This window comes from Chaetodon trifascialis, chromosome 11 (genome assembly GCF_039877785.1).
Source record: "Chaetodon trifascialis isolate fChaTrf1 chromosome 11, fChaTrf1.hap1, whole genome shotgun sequence".
NCBI lineage: Eukaryota > Metazoa > Chordata > Actinopteri > Chaetodontiformes > Chaetodontidae > Chaetodon > Chaetodon trifascialis.
Window position 1 is genome coordinate 27,873,600 of NC_092066.1, and position 20,029 is coordinate 27,893,628.

The 20,029-nt window shown below is 41.8% G+C and overlaps 1 protein-coding gene across 2 annotated transcripts in view; it reads right to left on the bottom strand.

Annotated features, from left to right (window-relative positions):
- The window catches only part of exoc3 (exocyst complex component 3), an 88,437-nt gene that overhangs the window by 59,750 nt on the left and 8,658 nt on the right, over positions 1-20,029 (bottom strand). For both annotated transcript variants that reach the window (XM_070974615.1, XM_070974616.1), the window contains exon 5: positions 10,105-10,317. In XM_070974615.1, the coding sequence (XP_070830716.1) occupies positions 10,105-10,317 (213 nt within the window). The remainder of the gene's footprint in view (positions 1-10,104; positions 10,318-20,029) is intronic.

Genomic DNA, 20,029 nt, shown 5'->3' on the forward strand with positions numbered 1-20,029 from the left:
ATGGACAGACAGCAGAGCTCCTTCTGCAATAGACATTCCTGCTATGAGCCATCAACAGTAGCAACTTCAACAGTTAATCCACCAACCTCACAAACCCAAATATTTTACATCAGAACAGGCATAAACCCATGGCAGGCCTTGAAGCCCACAACAGACAATGCTATATATACCATTAGGTGCAAGGCCTGCTACAAAATGTATGTGGGGCAGACCAGACATTCAATTGCAGACAGAATAAAACAGCATTTTTATGTTAAGAACAAGAGTGGCACCAGTGTCCTATATGCACATTTTAAACTACATGGCCAACACAATGTCCAAAGCATCGGCCTGTATAGCAGAAGGGATTCGATCACGGGCCAGAGACAGAGGCAGCGGAGAGGAAATGGATTCATCTACTAAGGACCATAGACCCCACCGGGCTAAATGGAAAGTATGGCTGATGAGTCCATTTCCACTTGATAATAAAACACTTTTTTCACAGCATTTACTAGAAGTGCTCACCTCCACACTTTCCGGGGCCTCTTCTCCTGCAGGTTTCTGGCAGGGCTCTGACTGTGGTGATCAAAGAAAGAAACCCTCTTCTTTTAATGGCCCTCTTTTTTCTACAACCTCTTTATGGGGATTTAACTTTTTAATTTTTTTTATTCTTTTTCTTCGATTACTTATCACTTATTATTTACATATTTTGCCCATTAAATTTAATTATAGTTTAACTTATTTAAATTAATAAAATAGTCTCTCCACCATTTATCATGCATTTTTACTAACATTGTATATATTGATTTTATGCATGCATGTTTTAACAATTATATTATTATTATAAAAGGATCATTTCCTCACAAGAGGCCTCACCACAGACAGAGCCTCCATTAATCCTTGTTCGAAATAAAATGTATTTTCTAAAAACCTGTGGGAAGTTGGTGTCATTCCTCTTCTTCTTCTTCTTCTTCTTCTTCCTCTTCTTCTTCTTCTTCTTATTATTATTATCATTATCACTTTTTAGTAAGAACGAGCTCTTTTACTTTGGAATTGGATTTTTACAAATGTAAGGTTTTAGACAAAGAACAACAGAACCACGCATGACCTTATTTTATCCCTGTGTATATATGGGTGTGTTTCTCTCTTATTTAACTTTTATCTTCGCTACTTGTATATATTTTTATATATTGTGATTTTTACCAGTACTTGTTTGAAGGCACTTTTTATATTATATGATTTTAGCACTTATGTTTTACTAATCCCTGGTTTTATGTCTAACCTCTTACATTCACATCCTAGCACTTATGATTTATTCTCTTATCATATTGTATAAAGCTTGCTCTTTTTAAGTAATGACAGCCCTAAATGTTACAGCAGAGACCCTGGAAAGAGGGGGTACTTTGATAAATATACAAATTCCCGCAAGTGTCCTGAACCGTTGCCCAATCCACCTTGTATTTTTAACATGCTTTTATTAAGAAGTATATTTCTGAAGACTTGGATAAGGATCCTTGACCACAAAATAAGAAAGGTTTTTAAGATCCATTGGATCCCCACAGCCCCTGAGAGCCCATGCCCCCCGCAGTGCTCCCCCAGGAGCACTGCACTTTTATCTTAACCCCAATATTTTACATATTATCTGCACTACTGCAATATTACACATACAGTCCACTGTTTACATTTATTCATCATCTGAAAGTGCACAAATGTTTTGCTGTAAATACTTATATACTTACTTCTACTGTATTTTTACTATTTTATTACGTTATATAGTACGTGTTGTACATTATAATACACATTATATAACAATATATTTAGTTATACTTAGTTATATTTTTATTTTTAACAAACTGCTGTTATTCCTGTTATTGTTACTTTTTTTTAAACAATTGTTGTATACACTCTGTGTTTGTCTGTATGTTTAATTGCTACTGCAACAAAATAATTTCCCAAATTGGGATCAATAAAGAAGCAGTCTACAGTCTGCTTGACCGTCTTTTGGACTGACAGCACCTCAGTGCTTAAGTATATCAAAAATGAGACCTCCAGATTCCGAGCGTTTGTGGCCAACCGGGTCTCCGAAATCCTTAAAACATCTCATGCAGTTCAGTGGAGAGCACTTCATGCAACTCGTGTATATACACACACACACACACACACACACACATACGTGTATATATATATATATATATATATACAGTGTTTCCCACACGTTCATTTATTCGTGGCGGCCCGCCACAAATAAATTTTAGCCGCCACAAATACATTTTTCGGCTTTTGACTCGACCTCGCCTCCAGACTGTTTGCTTTGAGAATGTCGCGTGTCGTTACAATTCTGGCGCACTGGGTGGCGGTATGCATTGTAACGCCGACTATAAATTAATAAGACGCAGAAGAAAAAGTCGTGGTGGAAGAGGCCTGGCTCGAACGACAGTACAAAGTGGTCAAATAAGCCCAAAAGTGGTCCGAACAACTCTAACTCATTATGTTATATCAGCCTGTGTCTGTATCATACCTGGAAGCTGAGACATGTGCAGAGACATTAACTGTTAGTGTATGTTAGCCGACAGGCATCAGAGCTGCTGCCGTAATCTTAATCTCTGCTCATTAGTAATTAACTTGGATGTTCACTCCTTTACACAGATGAGTATAGAAAAATATTTTCTAAAGAAGAAAAGACCTCGTCTTGAAGAGGAGGTAGGTTCCGGACCTCACGGGGTATTATCAAAACGGTATAAGACGCTTAAGAAATGCATGGAGTGACAAGTCTTCCATCAGTGTGAAATGTATTTGCTTTCAATATTTCCAGGCTTCAACTAGCGCCGCAGCTGTGGCAGCAGATGCAGCTGCGGCAAAGAGAGAGAGAGATGCAGCAGTAAGAGGGAGAGAGAGGAGGAGGAGGAGGAGGAGGAAGGGATAGTAGAAGCGGGTAACGTTACGCAGGGAGATGTAGGGGAGGGGGGAGGAAGCAGGCAGCAGGCAGCAGGCTTCCCTGAGGACTTCCCTTACGATAAGGCCTTGGAGTATTTCTTTAGGAAGCCCAGAAGAATTGGTTGCTCAGATAAAGAGTGCAAACTCTGCAACCACTAGTGATGTAAATGTCTCTATAAATGTAAATATGCTTTGTATATCTAGTACAAACTAAATAAATACTCCAGTAAAAACTGGAGCTATTATTATATATTATATATATTATAAGCTATTATTCATATCTTTTATTACTATGTATATCTATTAATCTTAACACCCCCCCCAGACCACACCACCACAAATAGATCCTTGATCTGTGGGAAACACTGTATATATATATATATATGTGTGTGTGTATATATATATATATACACACACGGTGGCACAAGTAGTAACACTATCGCCTCACAGCTATAAGGTCCATAGGCAATGGGGGTGTGTCCTCCACCATGACTTCGGTGCCTGCTGTTTGAGGAAAGGGCCTTTCTCTGTGCAGTTTGCATGTTCTCCCTGTGTTCACCTGGGGTATCCTCCATAAAATATACCCCCATTAAAAACATGCAAGAAAATCGCAGTAGACCAGGAGCAGTGGGCTGCCAGCCAACAGCAGCGCCCAGGGACCCAGTTCCTCTCGTCACCATTGGTCAGGTGGTGATCTTCTTGCATGTATTTAGTGGAGGTTTTTTTATGGAGGATACCCCAGGTGAACACAGAAAGGCCCCTTTCCTCGAGTAGGCAACGAAGGCATGGTGGAGGACACGCCCCCAGCGGGATTCGAATCGGGGACCATATATAGTGAAATAAATAAATAAATCCTCAATAAATCCCCAATTTATTAGTTTTTTAGTCATTTATTTTTATAAGATCATGTTTTAATAAGATACAGTCTTCCGTCCATCCTGTTAAAAGCAAGTGCTTACAAGCATAATAAAAAAGTGCACACAACAATTGTGGTAAAGGGATTGAATATATATAATATATAATTGTTAAAACATGCATGTATAAAATCAATATATACAATGTTAGTAAAAATGCATGATAAATGGTGGAGAGATTTTATTAATTTTTATTAATTTAAATATAAATCGAACCCGGGACCTTCTAGCTGTGAGGCGACAGTGTTCCACCGTGTCACCCAAAGGGACAGGAGAGCGAAACAGGAGGAGCACTGCCAGGGCCCTACAAAATTACCTCAAGCAGGCTACTGATGTGCATGTTTCTGACCAAACTATCAGAAACAGACTCCATGAGGGTGGCATGAGGGCCCGACATCCTCTAGTAGGACCCGTGCTCACAGTCCAGCACCGTGCAGCTTGACTGACATTCACCAGAGAACACCAGAATTAGATAGATAGATAGATAGATAGATAGATAGATAGATAGATAGATAGATAGATAGATAGATAGATAGATTATTCATCCCCAAGGGAAATTCACAAGTTCCAGCATATTCCACAAATTTTACATAAAGGCATGCAATAATCTAAAAGCACAGCAAGCAAAGAATTAAAAGTTAAAAGTAAAAAAATGTAAAAAATGTCCACATGTCCAGTGCAAACAGGATTAAAAGATGTCCAGTGCAAACAGAATTAAAAGTAAAAATGTCCAGACAGAATTAAAAGTAAAAATGTCCAGTGCAACAGAATGCAAGTTTAAATGTCCAGTGCAAACAGAATGCAAGTTAAGGTGCATGTTGAACAGAGTGTTGTACAGATTCCATTCAGGACACTGATGAATGTTGACATTAATGTTTAACATTTCCCCCCCTTTGTGGAGTTAAAGAGCCGCATGGCGTGGGGGAGGAAGGACTTCCTCAGTCTGTCTGTGGAGCAGGACAGTGACAGCAACCTGTCACTGAACCAGCTCCTCTGCCTGGAGATGACGCTGTGCAGCGGTGAATGGTCCATGATTGATAGGAGCCTGCTCAGCACCCGTCACTCTGCCACAGATGTCAGGCTGTCCAGCTCTGTGCCCACAACAGAGCCTGTCTTCCTCACCAGTTTGTCCAAATGTGTAGTGTCCCTCTTTTTGATGGTGCCTCCCCAGCACACTGCTGCATAGAAGAGGGCACTTGCCACCACAGTCTGGTAGAACATCTGCAGCATCTTTTTGCAGATGTTGACGGACACCAGCCTTCTGAGGAAATACAGTCGGCTCTGTCCTCTCCTGTAGCAGCAGCCGATTCATGGTCTTCATCACGTGTCATGTCAGAGTGACTGGCCTGAAGTCATTCAGCTCTTCAGGTTTTGGTCTGTTTGGGCGCAGTCGTGGGGATATTCGTTTCAGCAGTCGTGGGGATATTCCATCGGGACCCGCTGCCTTGCTGGGATGAAGCCTCCTCAACTCTCCACAAACCTGGGCTGCTGTGATCTTGGGGGGGGGGGGGGGGGTCGCCCCTGTGCTGGGGTTTAGAGGGAGAGGTTCAGGGCATTCAATCGCTCGCAACTGGACTTGTCAGTTTGTCTTAGAAGACGTTTCGCCTCTCATCCGAGCAGGCTTCATCAGTTCATGTGCATCAGACTAGATAGGACAGCTCTGGTCTAATGAAATGGTGTTAGATTCAAGTATTTATCCTCTAAGTGAGGCCAACCCCCAAAACCAAGGATGGTATCACTCTATTGTGAGGCAAACGATCCCCCATTAAGGCGGGGTAGGGTGCAACCCTTGGGTGTCAATGACAATCATCTGCCTCGTTAGTGTCCCATTCTTGTCATTGGGAAGCTCCTTGAGCCATGTGTGTATGGCTTTGTTTTTTATATTCAGAGGCTAAATTTTTGAATCTCTTTGGAAGAGATGAAAGGACAGCATTGTATGTGGGAGATAGGTGGTGTCTCAGACCTCTCCCTCTGTAAAGAGATGGTTTTTCAACCTTGACATGGATGGCCTCTCTCACTCCTCTTTCAAACCATCTGTCTTCTCTGTCCAGAAAATGCAGAGAGAGGGAGGGAGAGAGAGAGTGGGGGTGGGGAGGGGGGTGCAGTACTACTCTGAGGTGCGGATAAGTTGGGGTGGTCAAACCCGTTGAAGAAGTTGTTCAGCTGGTTCCCTCTCTCCACATCTCCTTTGATGGTGGCACCCCGCTTTGAGCTGCAGCTGGTGATGATCTTCATCCCGTCCCACACCTCCCTCATGCTGTTGTTCTGCAACTTCTGCTCAAGCTTCCTTTCATACTGCTCCTTCGTCTCCCTGAGCTGGACTCTAAGTTCCCTCTGCATGCCCTTAAACTCCTGCTGACCACTGTCCTTGAAAGCCCTCTTCTTCTGGTTTAGAAAGCCCTTGATGTCACTCGTGATTCAGGGCTTGTTAGCATAGCAGCGTACAGTCCTTAAGTGAACAACAACGTCCATACAGAAGTTGATGTAGTCAGTAGTGCAGTTCACAGCTCCCTCAATGTCCTCGCCGTGTGACCCCTGCAGTAACTCCCAGTCTGTAGTTGCAAAGCAATCTCTCAGAGCTTGCACTGCCCCAGGAGACCACTTCCTGAGAGAGAGTGTGGTTGTGGTAGCCTCCTCACTCTTGGTTTGTAGTGGGGCTGAAGCAAAATCACGTTGTGGTCTGCTTTCACATGTGCAGGCAGTGGGGTGACGTTGTATGCATCCTTTACCTTTGCATACAGTAGGTCAATAGTCCTATTTCTCCTGGTGTTACAGTCCACATACTGGAAGAAAGCAGGTAGCGCTGTGTCAAGAGTCACGTGATTAAAGTCCTCAGAGATGAACACAATGGTCTCAGGATGCTGTGTTTGTAGTTTGGCAACTGCAGAGTGGATGACGTCACACGCTACCTCTGCGTCGGCCCATGGAGGGATGTAAACAATAATGACAATGGCATGTCCAGACTCTCTGGGCAAATAATGACGCAAACCTACAGCCATAAGTTCGATGTCCCTGCAGCAAATGGAGATTTTGGTGCTTACATGCCCAGGATTACACCACCTTATGTTGATGTATATAGCGAGTCCTCCTCCTTTTCTCTTCCTGCAGGCTTTTGTGTCTCTGTCTGCCCTGACTGTGCTGAGGCCAGGTAGCTCCATGTTAGCATCCGGGATGTTTGTTGTGAGCCACATTTCAAAAAAGCACAACAAACTGCACTCCCCGTAGGTCTTGATATTTTTCATCAGTGCAGCCACTTCATCAATTTTGTTCGGTAGTGAGTTCACATTTCCCATGATAACCGAAGGTACCGAAGGCTTGTATCTCCACTTTCTCACTAGCTGCTACCACACCGGCACAGGACTTTGTTTGCAGAGCAAGCAGTTGGTTCCTCGAATAAACAAGTTTAGGCTTGTTATAATCCATATCCATAGGATAGAGGTTAATCTGAAAGGTCTAAAAGTCAAAATAGCACACTACACACACAGAGCTGCTGGAAGGACTGCCACTTGCGATGGCGTCGGAAACGTTAAGTGAAGTGGCAGGTCTGCCACTTCATAGATGAGTGCAGGTTCACACTGAGCACATGTGACAGGCATCAAAGAGTCTGGAGATGCTGTGGTAAATATTATGCTGCCTGTAACATCATCCAGCATGACTGGTTTGACAGTGGGTCAGTGATGGTCTGAGGAGGCATATCTTTGGAGGGTCAAACAGACCTCCATGTTACAGCCAATGGTACCCCGACTGCTGTTAGGTACCAGGATGAAATTCTCAAAGCGACTGTCAGACCTTACAGTCAGTTTCTGGATGACAAAGGCGTTGATGCCGTTGACTGGCCTGACGTTCCCCTGACCAAAAACAACTGAGCACCTATGGGATGTTATGCATCAGTGCATCTGACACCACCAAGTACCACCACAGACTGTCCAGGAGCTCACTGATGCTCTGATCCAGGTCTGGGAGGAGATCTCCCAGGACACCATCCATCGACTCATCAGGAGCATGCCTAGACGTTGTTGGGAGTAGGGATGGGAATCGATAAGATTTCTATGATTCCGATTCCATTTTCAATTCTGCTTAATGCTTCTCATTTGGAAAAAAGGAGAACAAACGATTAGCATCAACTTTGTTTAGTTTAGAAGTAACATGACCTTACAAACCCAAAAGTGAGGTCTTAAGAGGCCCACAGCCTAGGGGTCCTCGATGGGGTGCAGGGGGTCCCAATTAATTTGTTTTGAAAATAAATGTAAAATGATAATAGTAATAAAATAAATATTCTTCTGTAGAAATTAACAAAATACAACGTAAATTATTCTGTGGTAATTACACAACAATGTCCAGTATCATGTTCAACATTTTTCTAATAGAAATTAAAATTCTCCTTTTTAAAAGGATATATGACCTGAGCACTCAAAAATAAAACTACATCAGCCAGTGACAAATACAATCAAGTCCAATGGAACTGTGCATTGTGCAATTCTGCAGACATTAACTAAGAAGAATTAACAATTCTTTTGCAGAAAAATAAGCATATCTGCTTTTTCAGGAGGGATACGTGATCTTTCTGAACTGGTGTCTCCAGCTGTAGAGAACACCTTCTCAGGGATGGAGGACGCTTGTACACACAGAAAGCTTTCAGCCAGTCCTGACAGCAGGGGCAGAGTCTCTCTCTTGGGTGGTGTTATCCTTGAAGGGGATGGGGGCAGGCTTCTGTACAACTGGATCTCCTGATCCACTCAATGAAAGGAGAAGCTAGGGGTAGACGTGAAATGGAGTGTGTACTGCCAGCCTGTGAGCCAGTCAGACTCTGTCTTATCTCATCTCATATAAATGTAATGCATGAGAAGGCATTCATTTAACGTTAACAGTTAGTAATAGCAGGTTTTACAATGAGGTAAATGGCACTAACATAATAGGCAGTGTTAGTTAGTTACCTGCAGTATTAACAGCAGAGGACGTCCTAACATTGCCGCTGCTGCTTGGTTGAGATTCACTCAGGAGCGGATCGAAAACGTGACATTCATTCAAAGTTATCGCATGCTGTGTGTGTAAATGTTTCTGCATATTGGTAGTATTTCCTTCCTTTGATGAAATATCCACTTTGTAAGTATTGCAAATTGCCCTGTTGACATCCTTTCCCGTGAAATGTACCCAAACTTTCGAGCTTTTGTTTTTGAGGAATGCACATTGTGTGGTGACATCATTCACCCCCACCGGAATTGATAAGGGAATCGTTTGCAAAATTGACAAATGATTCCAAGAAACTGAAACACTGGGAACCAGTTCTAAACAAGAATCAGTTTTCGATTCCCATCCCTAGTTGGGAGTGCATACAGGCACGTCAGTGATCTCTCGGTGCGATTTTGAATCTTGCCCTCAGTGGGTTGATGATTTTGGTTTCCATTGACCATTGTTTTGTCCTCAAAAAATTATACGATCACGATACGATCAGTAAAGATTTTTAACTTGACTAATTCATTTTGAGCAGAGTTACCCCTTCATACACTATTTTTTCTATTCATTTCATTATTTCTGAGTTGTTTGTTTATTAATTCATTAATTAGTTTATTTGTTTCTGTCTCTCTGCCACCATAATATTATTAAGGTATATAAACCTTCAGGACCGTGCTCTGTCCTGTTCCTGGTGGCTGGAGCTCCATTCAGGGCATTCAGACAGTTCATTCTGGAACATGGGGAAGGAAAGCTTCATCAACTTCTTTTTCATTTTGTCACTTTTCCGCACATAAACAAAGTGTCTGGGAGCTTATTATCTTATTTAACCCTGTCTTATTAAGGTAATAAAAACTTTAACAACACATCTATTCCACAGCAAATCAAATCATGAATTCTTTAATGTTCCAGACTTTCACAAAATATATTTTCAAAATAGATTTCAGCATTTGAGTGTTGACAGTGAAATACAATCTACAAACCCTAAAACATGACATATTCCCCAAAGACAGTAATGTTCCAATGGACATCCATGACTGTGAGGCCAAGGCATCACAATCACCACCATTAGCATTACTTTGAATCTGCCTTCAAACCAGCCTCCATATGGCCATATTTGGATATAGATATTTGAGACTACATCTGACTGCTGTCCAAAATGCAGTTCTGTTTTATAAAGAGGAAGAAAGAGAGAAAGGGATAAATAGAAAATAGAGAGAATAGAGTAGCAGCAAAAATCTGATGAAAAGTCAAATGAGGACAAAAAGAGTTAGAGGGCAAAGGGCAAAAAGAGCATAAAAGAGCTTTCCCTCATCACTGTTCTTACCTCAAACATCTTGTCCTTCCACTGTTTGGGTCGCCCAGGAGAAATGAACCCAGTCTGTTTCTTGCGGTCAACCATGCGCCGATCAATTTTCTCCTCCCGCTCAATGATGCGAACCACTGACACCAGCATGGTAGGGTCACGCCGAACCGTTACCATGGACCTCTGTAGGACCATCCACAACTGTTTGGCCAGCTCATCTGATAATCCCTGAACCTGGAAGTGGAAAGTGAGACACTGAAAATTGATTTGAACAACCTGCACCGTGTGGAAAACACTGTGCCTACAAGGAAGATACGTTTCCCAAATAACAAACACTGGGTATAACCTGGAACTAAAAGCCCTATTGTGTGAGAAGAGGGTTTTTAGAATTGGAGACAAATATGAGCTGAGGAGGGTCAAGGGCTGAAAGGGAAGATAAGGAAATGCAAGGATTGCTACAAGAGGAAGCTGGAGGAGCGCCTCAGGGGAACAATGCAAAGAGGTCTGTCAAGGCCTGAAAACAATCTCTGGCCACGGTAAAGTCAGTGGGAGGGGCCCAGAATTTGAGACTGGGCAAACCAACTAAATCTGTTTTTCAACAGATTTGATTCTAACCCCATTTTTTTCCCCCACCCGCCAGTGCCCAGTCCTGACGGCTTTACTACTCCACATACCCTCCTCTCCCAGTGCATCCCTGATACCAGCAGCAGCCTCATCTACATACATAACTTCCCCCCACCTTGCTCAAGTAAATATTAGGGTCAGTGACTGAAGGGAGCCTGAATGGACAGTGCCTTTGGGACTCTGGGTGGAAAATGCATTGATTAAAGCAAAGAATCGATTGAACCACTAATGCAAATTGGCCTCCACGTCTATACAGAATTACTGCAAGAGTTAAAATAAATGGGGGTTTTTTTGGTTCGTTTAGAGAAAAAAATGTTGCTTTAAGAGGGATTTTTTAACTTATTTTACTCTTTTCACGTAGTGAAGACGCTTTCAGCCAAGATGCATGTTTCATTTCAAACTGTGTGATTTACTTTAGTTTCCATCACTGCTGTGTATGTGCCCCCCAGCGCTAACACAAAGGAGGCTATGAGTGTCCTCTACTGGAGTATCAGTCAGTTTCAATCCGCTCACACTGAGGGCTTTTTCATTGCTGCTGGGGATTTTAACCAGGCCAACACAGGGTGGCTGTGGCTCAGGAGGTTAAGCGGTCATCTGCCAATCAGGAGGTTGGTGGTTCGATCCCTGCAGCCCACATGCCGAAGTATCCTTGGGCAAGATACTGAACCCCAAAACTGCCCCTGCTGCAGTGTGAATTCATATGTACTTCACTTTGGATAAAAGCGTAATTGTAATTGTAACATAAAAACATAAAAGCGTAATTGTAATTGTAACATGAAGACAGTTCTCCCACATTTCCACCAGCATGTGGATTGTGCAGTCAAGGGAGTGAACGCACTAGACAACATCAAAGATGTTGATGTTGTTGATGATCAAAGACACCAACATCAAAGATGCATTCAGAGCAGCGCCCACCTCGGCTCTCCAGACTATTTGTCTGTCATGCTTATTCCTGCATACAAGCCCCTGCCAATCACTGAGGCAGGTGAGGGTGTGGTCTGAGGGGGCTATGAAGGCACTACAGGACTGTACTGCACTTACTGCACTGTTCAAGGAAGCTGCCACTTGCAATGATCACTCCAACCTCGATGAGTATGCCATGTCTGTCAGCCTACATGAACAAATGCATGTATGACATCAGCACTGTGAGGAACATCATCATCCGGGCCAACCAAAAACCCTAGATAACTGAGGATGTATGGAAAATGCTAAAGGCATGGAACTCAGCCATCAAGTCTGGAGATGAGGAGGCACTGAGAACAGCGAGAGCCAACTTGAATCGTGCCATCAGACTAACAAAGCGTGCTCACAGCCAAAAAAAACAAAACAAAAAACGCTCTCAATATCTTCTTTGGGAGGTTTGATGCATTAAATAGCAGTCCTGCAGAGAAAGCTGTTCCCCAGCAGAATGAAGAGGCATTCTCTTTGTCTGTCTGTCTGTCTGTCTGTCTGTCTGTCTGTCTGTCTGTCTGTCTGTCTGTCTGTCTGGGAATGTGCAGATCAGCTGGCTTACATTCTAACGGACATTTTTAATACCTCACTGGATCAAGCCGAAGTCCAATTATGCTTCAAGTCTGCCACCACCATCCCAGTGCCAAAAAAACCCCCTCATATCACATCACTCAACATCTTCCGGCCTGTCACACTCACTCCCATTATGATGAAGTGCTTGGAGAGGCTGGTAAAAGGAACACATCATCTCCAGATTCCCTCCCACGTTCAACCCCTTCCAGTTTGCCGACCGACCAAACCGCTCCACTGAGGACGAAATCTCCTCCACTCTCTACCTGAGCCTTATTTGTTTAACAAATAAGTGTTACACAAACCAGAATATGTTCTATATTTCAGATTCTTCAAAGTAGCCACCATTTTCTTTGATGACAGCTTTGCACACTCTTGGCATTCTCTCAATCAGCTTCATGAGGTAGTCACCTGGAATAGTTTTCAGTTAACAGGTGTCCCTTGTCAAGAGTTAATTTCTGCAATTTCTTGCCTTCTTAATGTGTTTGAGACCATCAGTTCGGTTGTGCAGAGGTAGGGTTGGTAGAAAGGTCTATACAGTGAATAGCCCTATTTGGCTACTTTTATAATCCATATTATGGCAAGAACCACTCAACTGAGTAAAGAGAAATAACAGTCCATCATTACTGTATGACATGACGGTCTGTCAATCTGGAAAATTTCAAGAACTTTGAACGTGTCCTCAAGTGCAGTCGCAAAGACCATCAAACACTATGAAGAAACTTGCTGTCATGAGAACCGCTACATGAAAGGAAGACCAAGAGTTACCTTTGTTGCAGAGGATAAGTTCATCAGTTACCAGCATCAGAAGCCGCAAATTAACAGCACCTCAGATTAGAGCCCACATAAATGCTTCACAGAGTTCAAGTAGCAGACACATCTCAACATCAACTGTTCAGATGAGACTGAGTAAATAAGGCCTTCATGGTCGAATTGCTGCAAAGAAGCCACCTCTGAGAAAGAACAACAACAAGTAGAGAATTGCTTGGGCCAAGAAACACAATGAATGGACATTAGACCAGTGGAAATCTGTCCTTTGGTCTGATGAGTCAAATTTGAAATTTTTGGCTCCGACCGCCATGTCTTTGTGAGATGCAGAAAAGGTGAGCGGATGGTTTCTACATGTGCAGTTCCCACAGTGAAGCATGGAGAAGAAGGTGTGATGGTGTGGGGGTGCTTTGCTGCTGGTGATTTATTCACAATTCAAGGCACACTTAACCAGCATGGCTACCCCAGCGTTCTGCAGTGATATGCCATCCCATCTGATTTGCGCTTAGTGTAACCATCATTTGTTTTTCAACAGGACAATGACCCCAAACACAACTCGACAAAATAACAAAGAGAGCGATGGAGTGCTGCGTCAGATGACTTGGCCTCCACAATCACCTGACCTAAACCCAACTCAGATGGTTTGGGATGAGATGGACCACAGAGCGAAGGCCAGGCAGCCAACAAGTGTTCAGCACCTCTGGGAACTCCTTCAAGACTGTTGGAAAACCATTCCAGGTGATACCTTGTGAAGCTGATTAAGAGAATGCCAAGAGTGTGCAAAGCTGTCATCAAAGCAAATGGTGGCTACTTTGATGAAACTAAAATATAAAACATATTCTGGTTTGTTTATCACTTTTTTTGTTTACTGCATAATTCCATAGGTGTTCCTTCATAGTTTGGATGCCTTCAGTATTCATCTACATTGTAGAAAATTCAAAAAGAAAGAAAAACCATTGAATGAGAAGGTGTGTCCAAACTTTTTACTGGTACTGTATATATTCTTAAATATTTTTAATCCTGTGCTGAGCCTGTTGCTACAAAATTTCGTTCAGTGTACACTTGCTGTTTACTGAATGACAGTAAAATTTGTCTAAGTCTAAATTTAAGTTTGGTTTGGTTTATTAAGGATCCCCATTAATCTCCACCATAGTGGAGACTATTCTTCCTGGGGTCCAGGCAAGATACATTACAGTGCAAACATAAAATGCCATATAGCATGGTCATCAATTAAAATAAAATATACAAGCGTAGAAAACGCAATTTACATTAATAGTATAATAAAAGAAAACACAGAGAAAAACCAAACAAAAGTTCATCAGTCAAAAACCTAATCAAATTTAATCTTTTCTGATTATTGCTATTTTAAGTTTCTTTTTGAAAACAAATTTATTTCTGGTAATGGTCAAGTGTGGTGGAAGCATATTCCAGTATGATATGGCTCTGTACATGACCGTTTTCTTAAGTGCGTTGGTTCTGGGCTTTGGTAAAGCAAAGTTACTATAGTGCTTGCCTAGTATGATACTGATGTCTTTCACTTGCAGGTACTATTTCTGAAAACAAATAGAGGGGTTTCAGTAAGGAATACACATTTTTTAAAAACAGAATAAGACTGTATGCCAGTCTTTCATGCACTCGCATCCGTGACAACCTGGCATGCATAGTATCCACACTACTTCTGACAGGACATTGAAGTGCTAGCCTTGCCGCTCTGTTTTGAGCATACTGAAGTTTACAAAGTTGTTGTTTTGATGCACTAGACCAGGTAACAGGACAGTAGTCCAGGTTTGACATAACTAGAGACTGTATAACTAATTTAATTGTATTGTTAGGTAGCAGGTGAGCACTCCTTCTAATGGCACAGATGCTATTACTCATTCTGGCCACTGTATTATTAATCTGAGTGGACCATGACAGTGTCTCGTCAATGGTAACACCCAATAATTTCACTTCTTTAACCTGCTCAATTGTGGCACCATATAGAGAGAGGCATAATATCTTATCTGTCCTGAAAGTGTATTTGGATCCTATAGTCATACATTTAGTTTTTTTAATATTAAGCATCATCATATTTTCCATGATCCATTCATTGGCCAGCTCTAATTCTAGTTGAAGAACCTCATTGACACCCTCAATGCTCTCTGACGATGCATACAAAGTTGTGTCATCGGCGTAAATCGCCATACTTGCATTTCTCAATACATATGGCATATCATTTACAAAAATAGAGTAGAGAAGAGGGCCAAGGCAACTTCCCTGAGGAATTCCACACTGAAGTGTCTCAATATTTGAAAGGAACCCATTAAAGTTAACACATTGTTGTCAATTCATTAAATAGCTCTTCAATAAATCAATGGCTGTGTCTTTGAATCCATACGCAGATAGTTTCATGAGTAGTAGGTTGTGGTCTAAAAGGTCAAAGGCCGCGCTGAAATCCAAGTATAAAGCCCCAACCACTGATTTCATGTCAATCTGTTTCAACCACTCGTCAGTAAGACATGTCAGTGCAGTGCTCGTAGAGTAACCTTCTTTGTATGCATGCTGTTGATCTGAGTTAATATTACTTTCTGCAAGATATTGCTGGATCTGCTTAAACATAATACCCTCGAGAGTCTTACTTAAAACAGGTAAAATGCTTATAGGTCTACTGTTTTCACCTGTAAATGACTCCCTACTGTTTTTTAACAGAGGAGTAATTTTTGCAATTTTCCACAAGTCCGGATAAGCACACTCTTTAAAACATAAATTGAAAATATGGCCTATAGGCTTAGCAATGGATTTAGCTGACAGTTTAAGTAGTCTTCCATCAGTATTATCAAACCCACAAGGTTTATCACACTTGATTGAATTAAGTTGCTTCACCACAAAATCAACACTGATTGGCTTGAATTCAAACACATAATCCTTTCCCCTCATTATATGTTGCTCTATTATATCTTTGGATAGCCTGCCACTCCCAGGCAACATTTGATTTCTTAATGTATTCACTTTACTAAGGAAATAATTATTAAAGTAATTTGCAATATCAAATGGTTTAGTGATAAATTCCCCATTCACTTCAATAAACGAAGGCGTTTTAGCCATTTTACTTCTGCCCATGGCATCATTTAGTACTCTCCAAAGTTGTTTACTGTCCCCAAAATACTGCTCAAATTTAGAATGACAGTAGTATTTTTTGTTTTGTCTATTTAATTTAGTTATTTTATTTCTTAATGAGCGATAGGCTTGCCACTCTGCAACATTTCCTGACAAGGTGGCAGATCTTTTCAATAGGTCCCTGTCTCTCATCATGTTTCTTAATTCTTCATCAAGCCAAGGTGCTTTGACTGATCTAACAGTGAACTTCTTAATTGGAGCATGCTTATCACACACTGTGGAAAATAGGTTCATAAAGCAGTCTAGCGCAGCATTTACATGCATCTTCTCAAGAACCGCATCCCATTCAATACTTTCTATCTCAGAAATAAAATCTTTTTCCAAAAAGTTTCTGTATGTTCTCCTGTGAATTACTTTAGGCCCTGCTTTAGGAACCTTTGCTTTTACAGTTAGGGCAACAATGTTGTGGTCACTGAAGCCCACCGGTGCCGACACGGCTTTAGAGCATTTTTCAGAACAGTTTGTAAAAAAGTGATCAATACATGTTGACGTGATTATTCCATTCTTGCTGACATTAATTCTTGTGGGTACACTTATGACTTGAGATAAGTTGCATAATGAGGCTGTATCGCTCAGCTTCCTTTTCAGTGTGCAATTGCTGGACAACCAGTCTATGTTCATATCAGCAAGAATGTAAATATCCCTGCCATTGTCAGCAGCATCGTGCACATATTACTCAAATATTCAGTGTTAGAGCATGGTGGCCTATAACAACAACATGCCGATATTGGTTTCAGATGAGGGATATGCACTTGGAGCCATAGGGCTTCCACACCAGTCATACCTAGATCTTTCCTTATTTTAGCTGGAATATGATTTTGTATGTAAAAAGCAGTACCTCCTCCATACCTGTCTCTATCCAATCGGAATATATTATAGCCTTGAATTGAAACCGCTCCATCCTCTATAGCATCCTCCAAGTGTGTCTCTGACACAGCCATAATATGAGTATCATTTTCGTGTAGAATAGAAGATAACTCTTGAACCTTGTTCTTTAAACTACAGATGTTTAAGTGAGCAAACCTTAATCCCTTTTTTGGTAATTTCAAAGACATTAAAGAAAGAAAAAACAAACTGAAGGTCCTCATTTCTTTGTCCTAAATACCACTCCTTTTCATTCAGGGGTGGAGGACATTTTCGGGGGCGTCACAGCCCCTCGCTCCCTAGGTGGATGGGTCACAAGGCGATCGTATCTTAAGTAGGCAATGTCCCCTCTCTTCCATGCCTCCCTTAGTTTAGGCACAAGATCCCGTCTTCTCTGCCTTACAGCCTCGGAAAAGTCCTCGTTGATGTAAACCCCAGGAGCAGTCTTCTTCAGTTCCTTTCTCCTCTTCAGGATTAGCTCCTTGTCCTTGTAGTTTAAGAACAACAATAGGACGCTTGTTGTCAGCTCTGTTTTCTGGCTTTCCACTGCGATGAGCCCTTTCAATAGGCATTGCCCTGGCATCCAACTTCAGTTTTTCAGAGATTAAAGTGCGGACTTTCCCCTCAGTATCCACCCGGCTCTCCCGTGCCGATTCCTCAAACCCTTCAAAAATTAGATTATTTCTTCTTGACTGATTTTCGAGATAATCAGCCTTGTTGTTTAGCTTGACAAGGCCCTCACAGATGGTTTTCATATTATTTTCCAAAGTGTTGTGATCATCAGAGAGTTTGGACACAGTAGCTTTAATCTCATCTACTTCTCTCTGAGTGTAGTGAATACTGTCCTTGATCTCCTGTATATTCCTGTTCATGTAGTCAAGACGCTCATTGGTGGAATCCAGAATCACCTTGACAAACTTATTAAAGGTGTCGGTTTGTCTGTCCAGCATCTCCAGGTAGTGAGCTTTCTGTTGTGTCAGCATTTGGTTGATCATCTTTCTGACAGAGGCCATGGTGACGAGCTCAACCTCCTCTTCAGCAGGAGAGGATGCTTCTCCCTCGTGATCACTGGCTTGTTCATCACCCTTGTTCTTCCTGCTCTGCTTCTTTCCTTCTCGCTGAGGCATCTTTCCTCGCTTTGCCACTCGGCCCGGTGAATAGAGGGCCTGGTCCCCGGCCTAGTGTAGCTTACCAAAGCCTGGACCTTTCCTGGTGCCTGCTTGGCTGCTACTGCAGCCCAGGCCGGGCAGAAGCACTGGAGCTTGGGTTTGAACTATTTTCTGCCACAAATGATTCTTGCCATTGCTGATTTCACTCTCCTAAGGTGGTGAACTCACTTACACACAAGTCCAGGAACTTAAATGCAAGAAAATATATGTGATTCTCTAGATTTATATCAGATTGACCTGCTGCTGCTGCTGCTGCTGCTGCTGGTCTTTGGTCTTGGTGAAGATGTTCTCATGAAGATACTGTTCCAGCTTGTCTTGCTTGAGCTTCTCTGTGATGTGTCTGTTAATAACACATTAAGACACTGTGGTAGCATCTACAATCTTTTCTACAGTGGTCTGCTGGGGCTGTGGAAGCTCTGAGAGGGACAGAAAAAGACTAACATCCTCAACACCAGGTAAGGCTCTGTCCTGGACTGCGCTCTAGAGATCATCAAGAGGATGAATGAGAGGAGATTAGCTGAGCTGACATCAATAATGGACAACCCCTCTCACCCACCGCATGAGATGGTGGAGACCTTAAGCAGCTCCTTCAGCAACAGACAGCTGCATTCACTGCGTAAAAAGGAACACTACTGCAGGTCCTTTGTTTCAACAGCTGTTAGAGTAGCATAATTTTAAGTGACACTGTGTTGATGTACCACCTCTACAGTAGCTTTACAGTAACAAGTAAAAAAAAAAAGGGTTAGGGTTAGGGTAGTAATAGTGAGAAAATACAAACAGATGCTAATAATGTGTCTCAGACTCGGACTGCCCCCTAAAAGTTGAAAGTTGATTCAAATCATCAGATTAGAAGACCACAATTTGACTCGCATTTTGTCAGTCGAATCAATGCACTTTTGTTCTTGAGATGCATCATTATACACCAGGGTTGAGTAAACTATGGCCTGAAGGCCAAGTGGCACATGTGCAAGTCTTCGAGTTTTGTTATTATGTCTTATTATGTTGCTTGTGTGCTGAGGTGTTTTTTCCTAATCCCACACTGTGCGCCCCCAGAGGCTGCTGTTTCACCATCCACTGTGACTGTCAGTTGACTGGCAAGAGGGATGCCCCGTGGTGCACTGTGATTTTAGAACTAAACTATGAGCAGAACACATTCTTTAACTTTCTCTGACCATGTGGTAATCTGATGTCTTCATGTGACAGATGACAAAGAACAGCATTAAAACATGGGCTTTAAAGATATGAGACTGAGAATGTAGGCTGATACAGGCGTTTAAGTAGTTAGTTAAACTAACACTAAACAGGCAGAGAAGTGAAATGTATATTTTTCATATTTGTAGGTAAGATATTGAATAAAAGATATCAGTAATAATGTTGTGTTTATGAAAATGAAAAATATCTATCAATAAGAGAAAGTATGAACCAATGAACCACAAGCGAATGACAAATCAACATAGCCAACAGAAGTAAACCCCCTTGCTTTGAAGTGCTGACACCGAGACGACTTAAGACGAAGATTCAGGGACAGGCCTTGGAAAAAATGTTTACGATATTAAATAATCTAAGAGAAGATAAGATATACCTTTATTAGTCCCACAGTGGGGAAATTTCTGTTAATTTATTTTTGCGTAGATTTGTTTAGCATTTTTTATATTTAAAGAGAAATAAAGAAGTAGGGTTTAAGCCTATCCTGTAAAAAAGGCCATAATTCAAATCTTGTATCATATGCAGCTGTCTTTTATTGACTTTTAAATGATTTAATGTTCCCATGACTCTGTTGCATTTGATGATGTTAATGTGGTTGAAATCATCATTGGAAGTCATTTCAACAGATTTTCTGATTC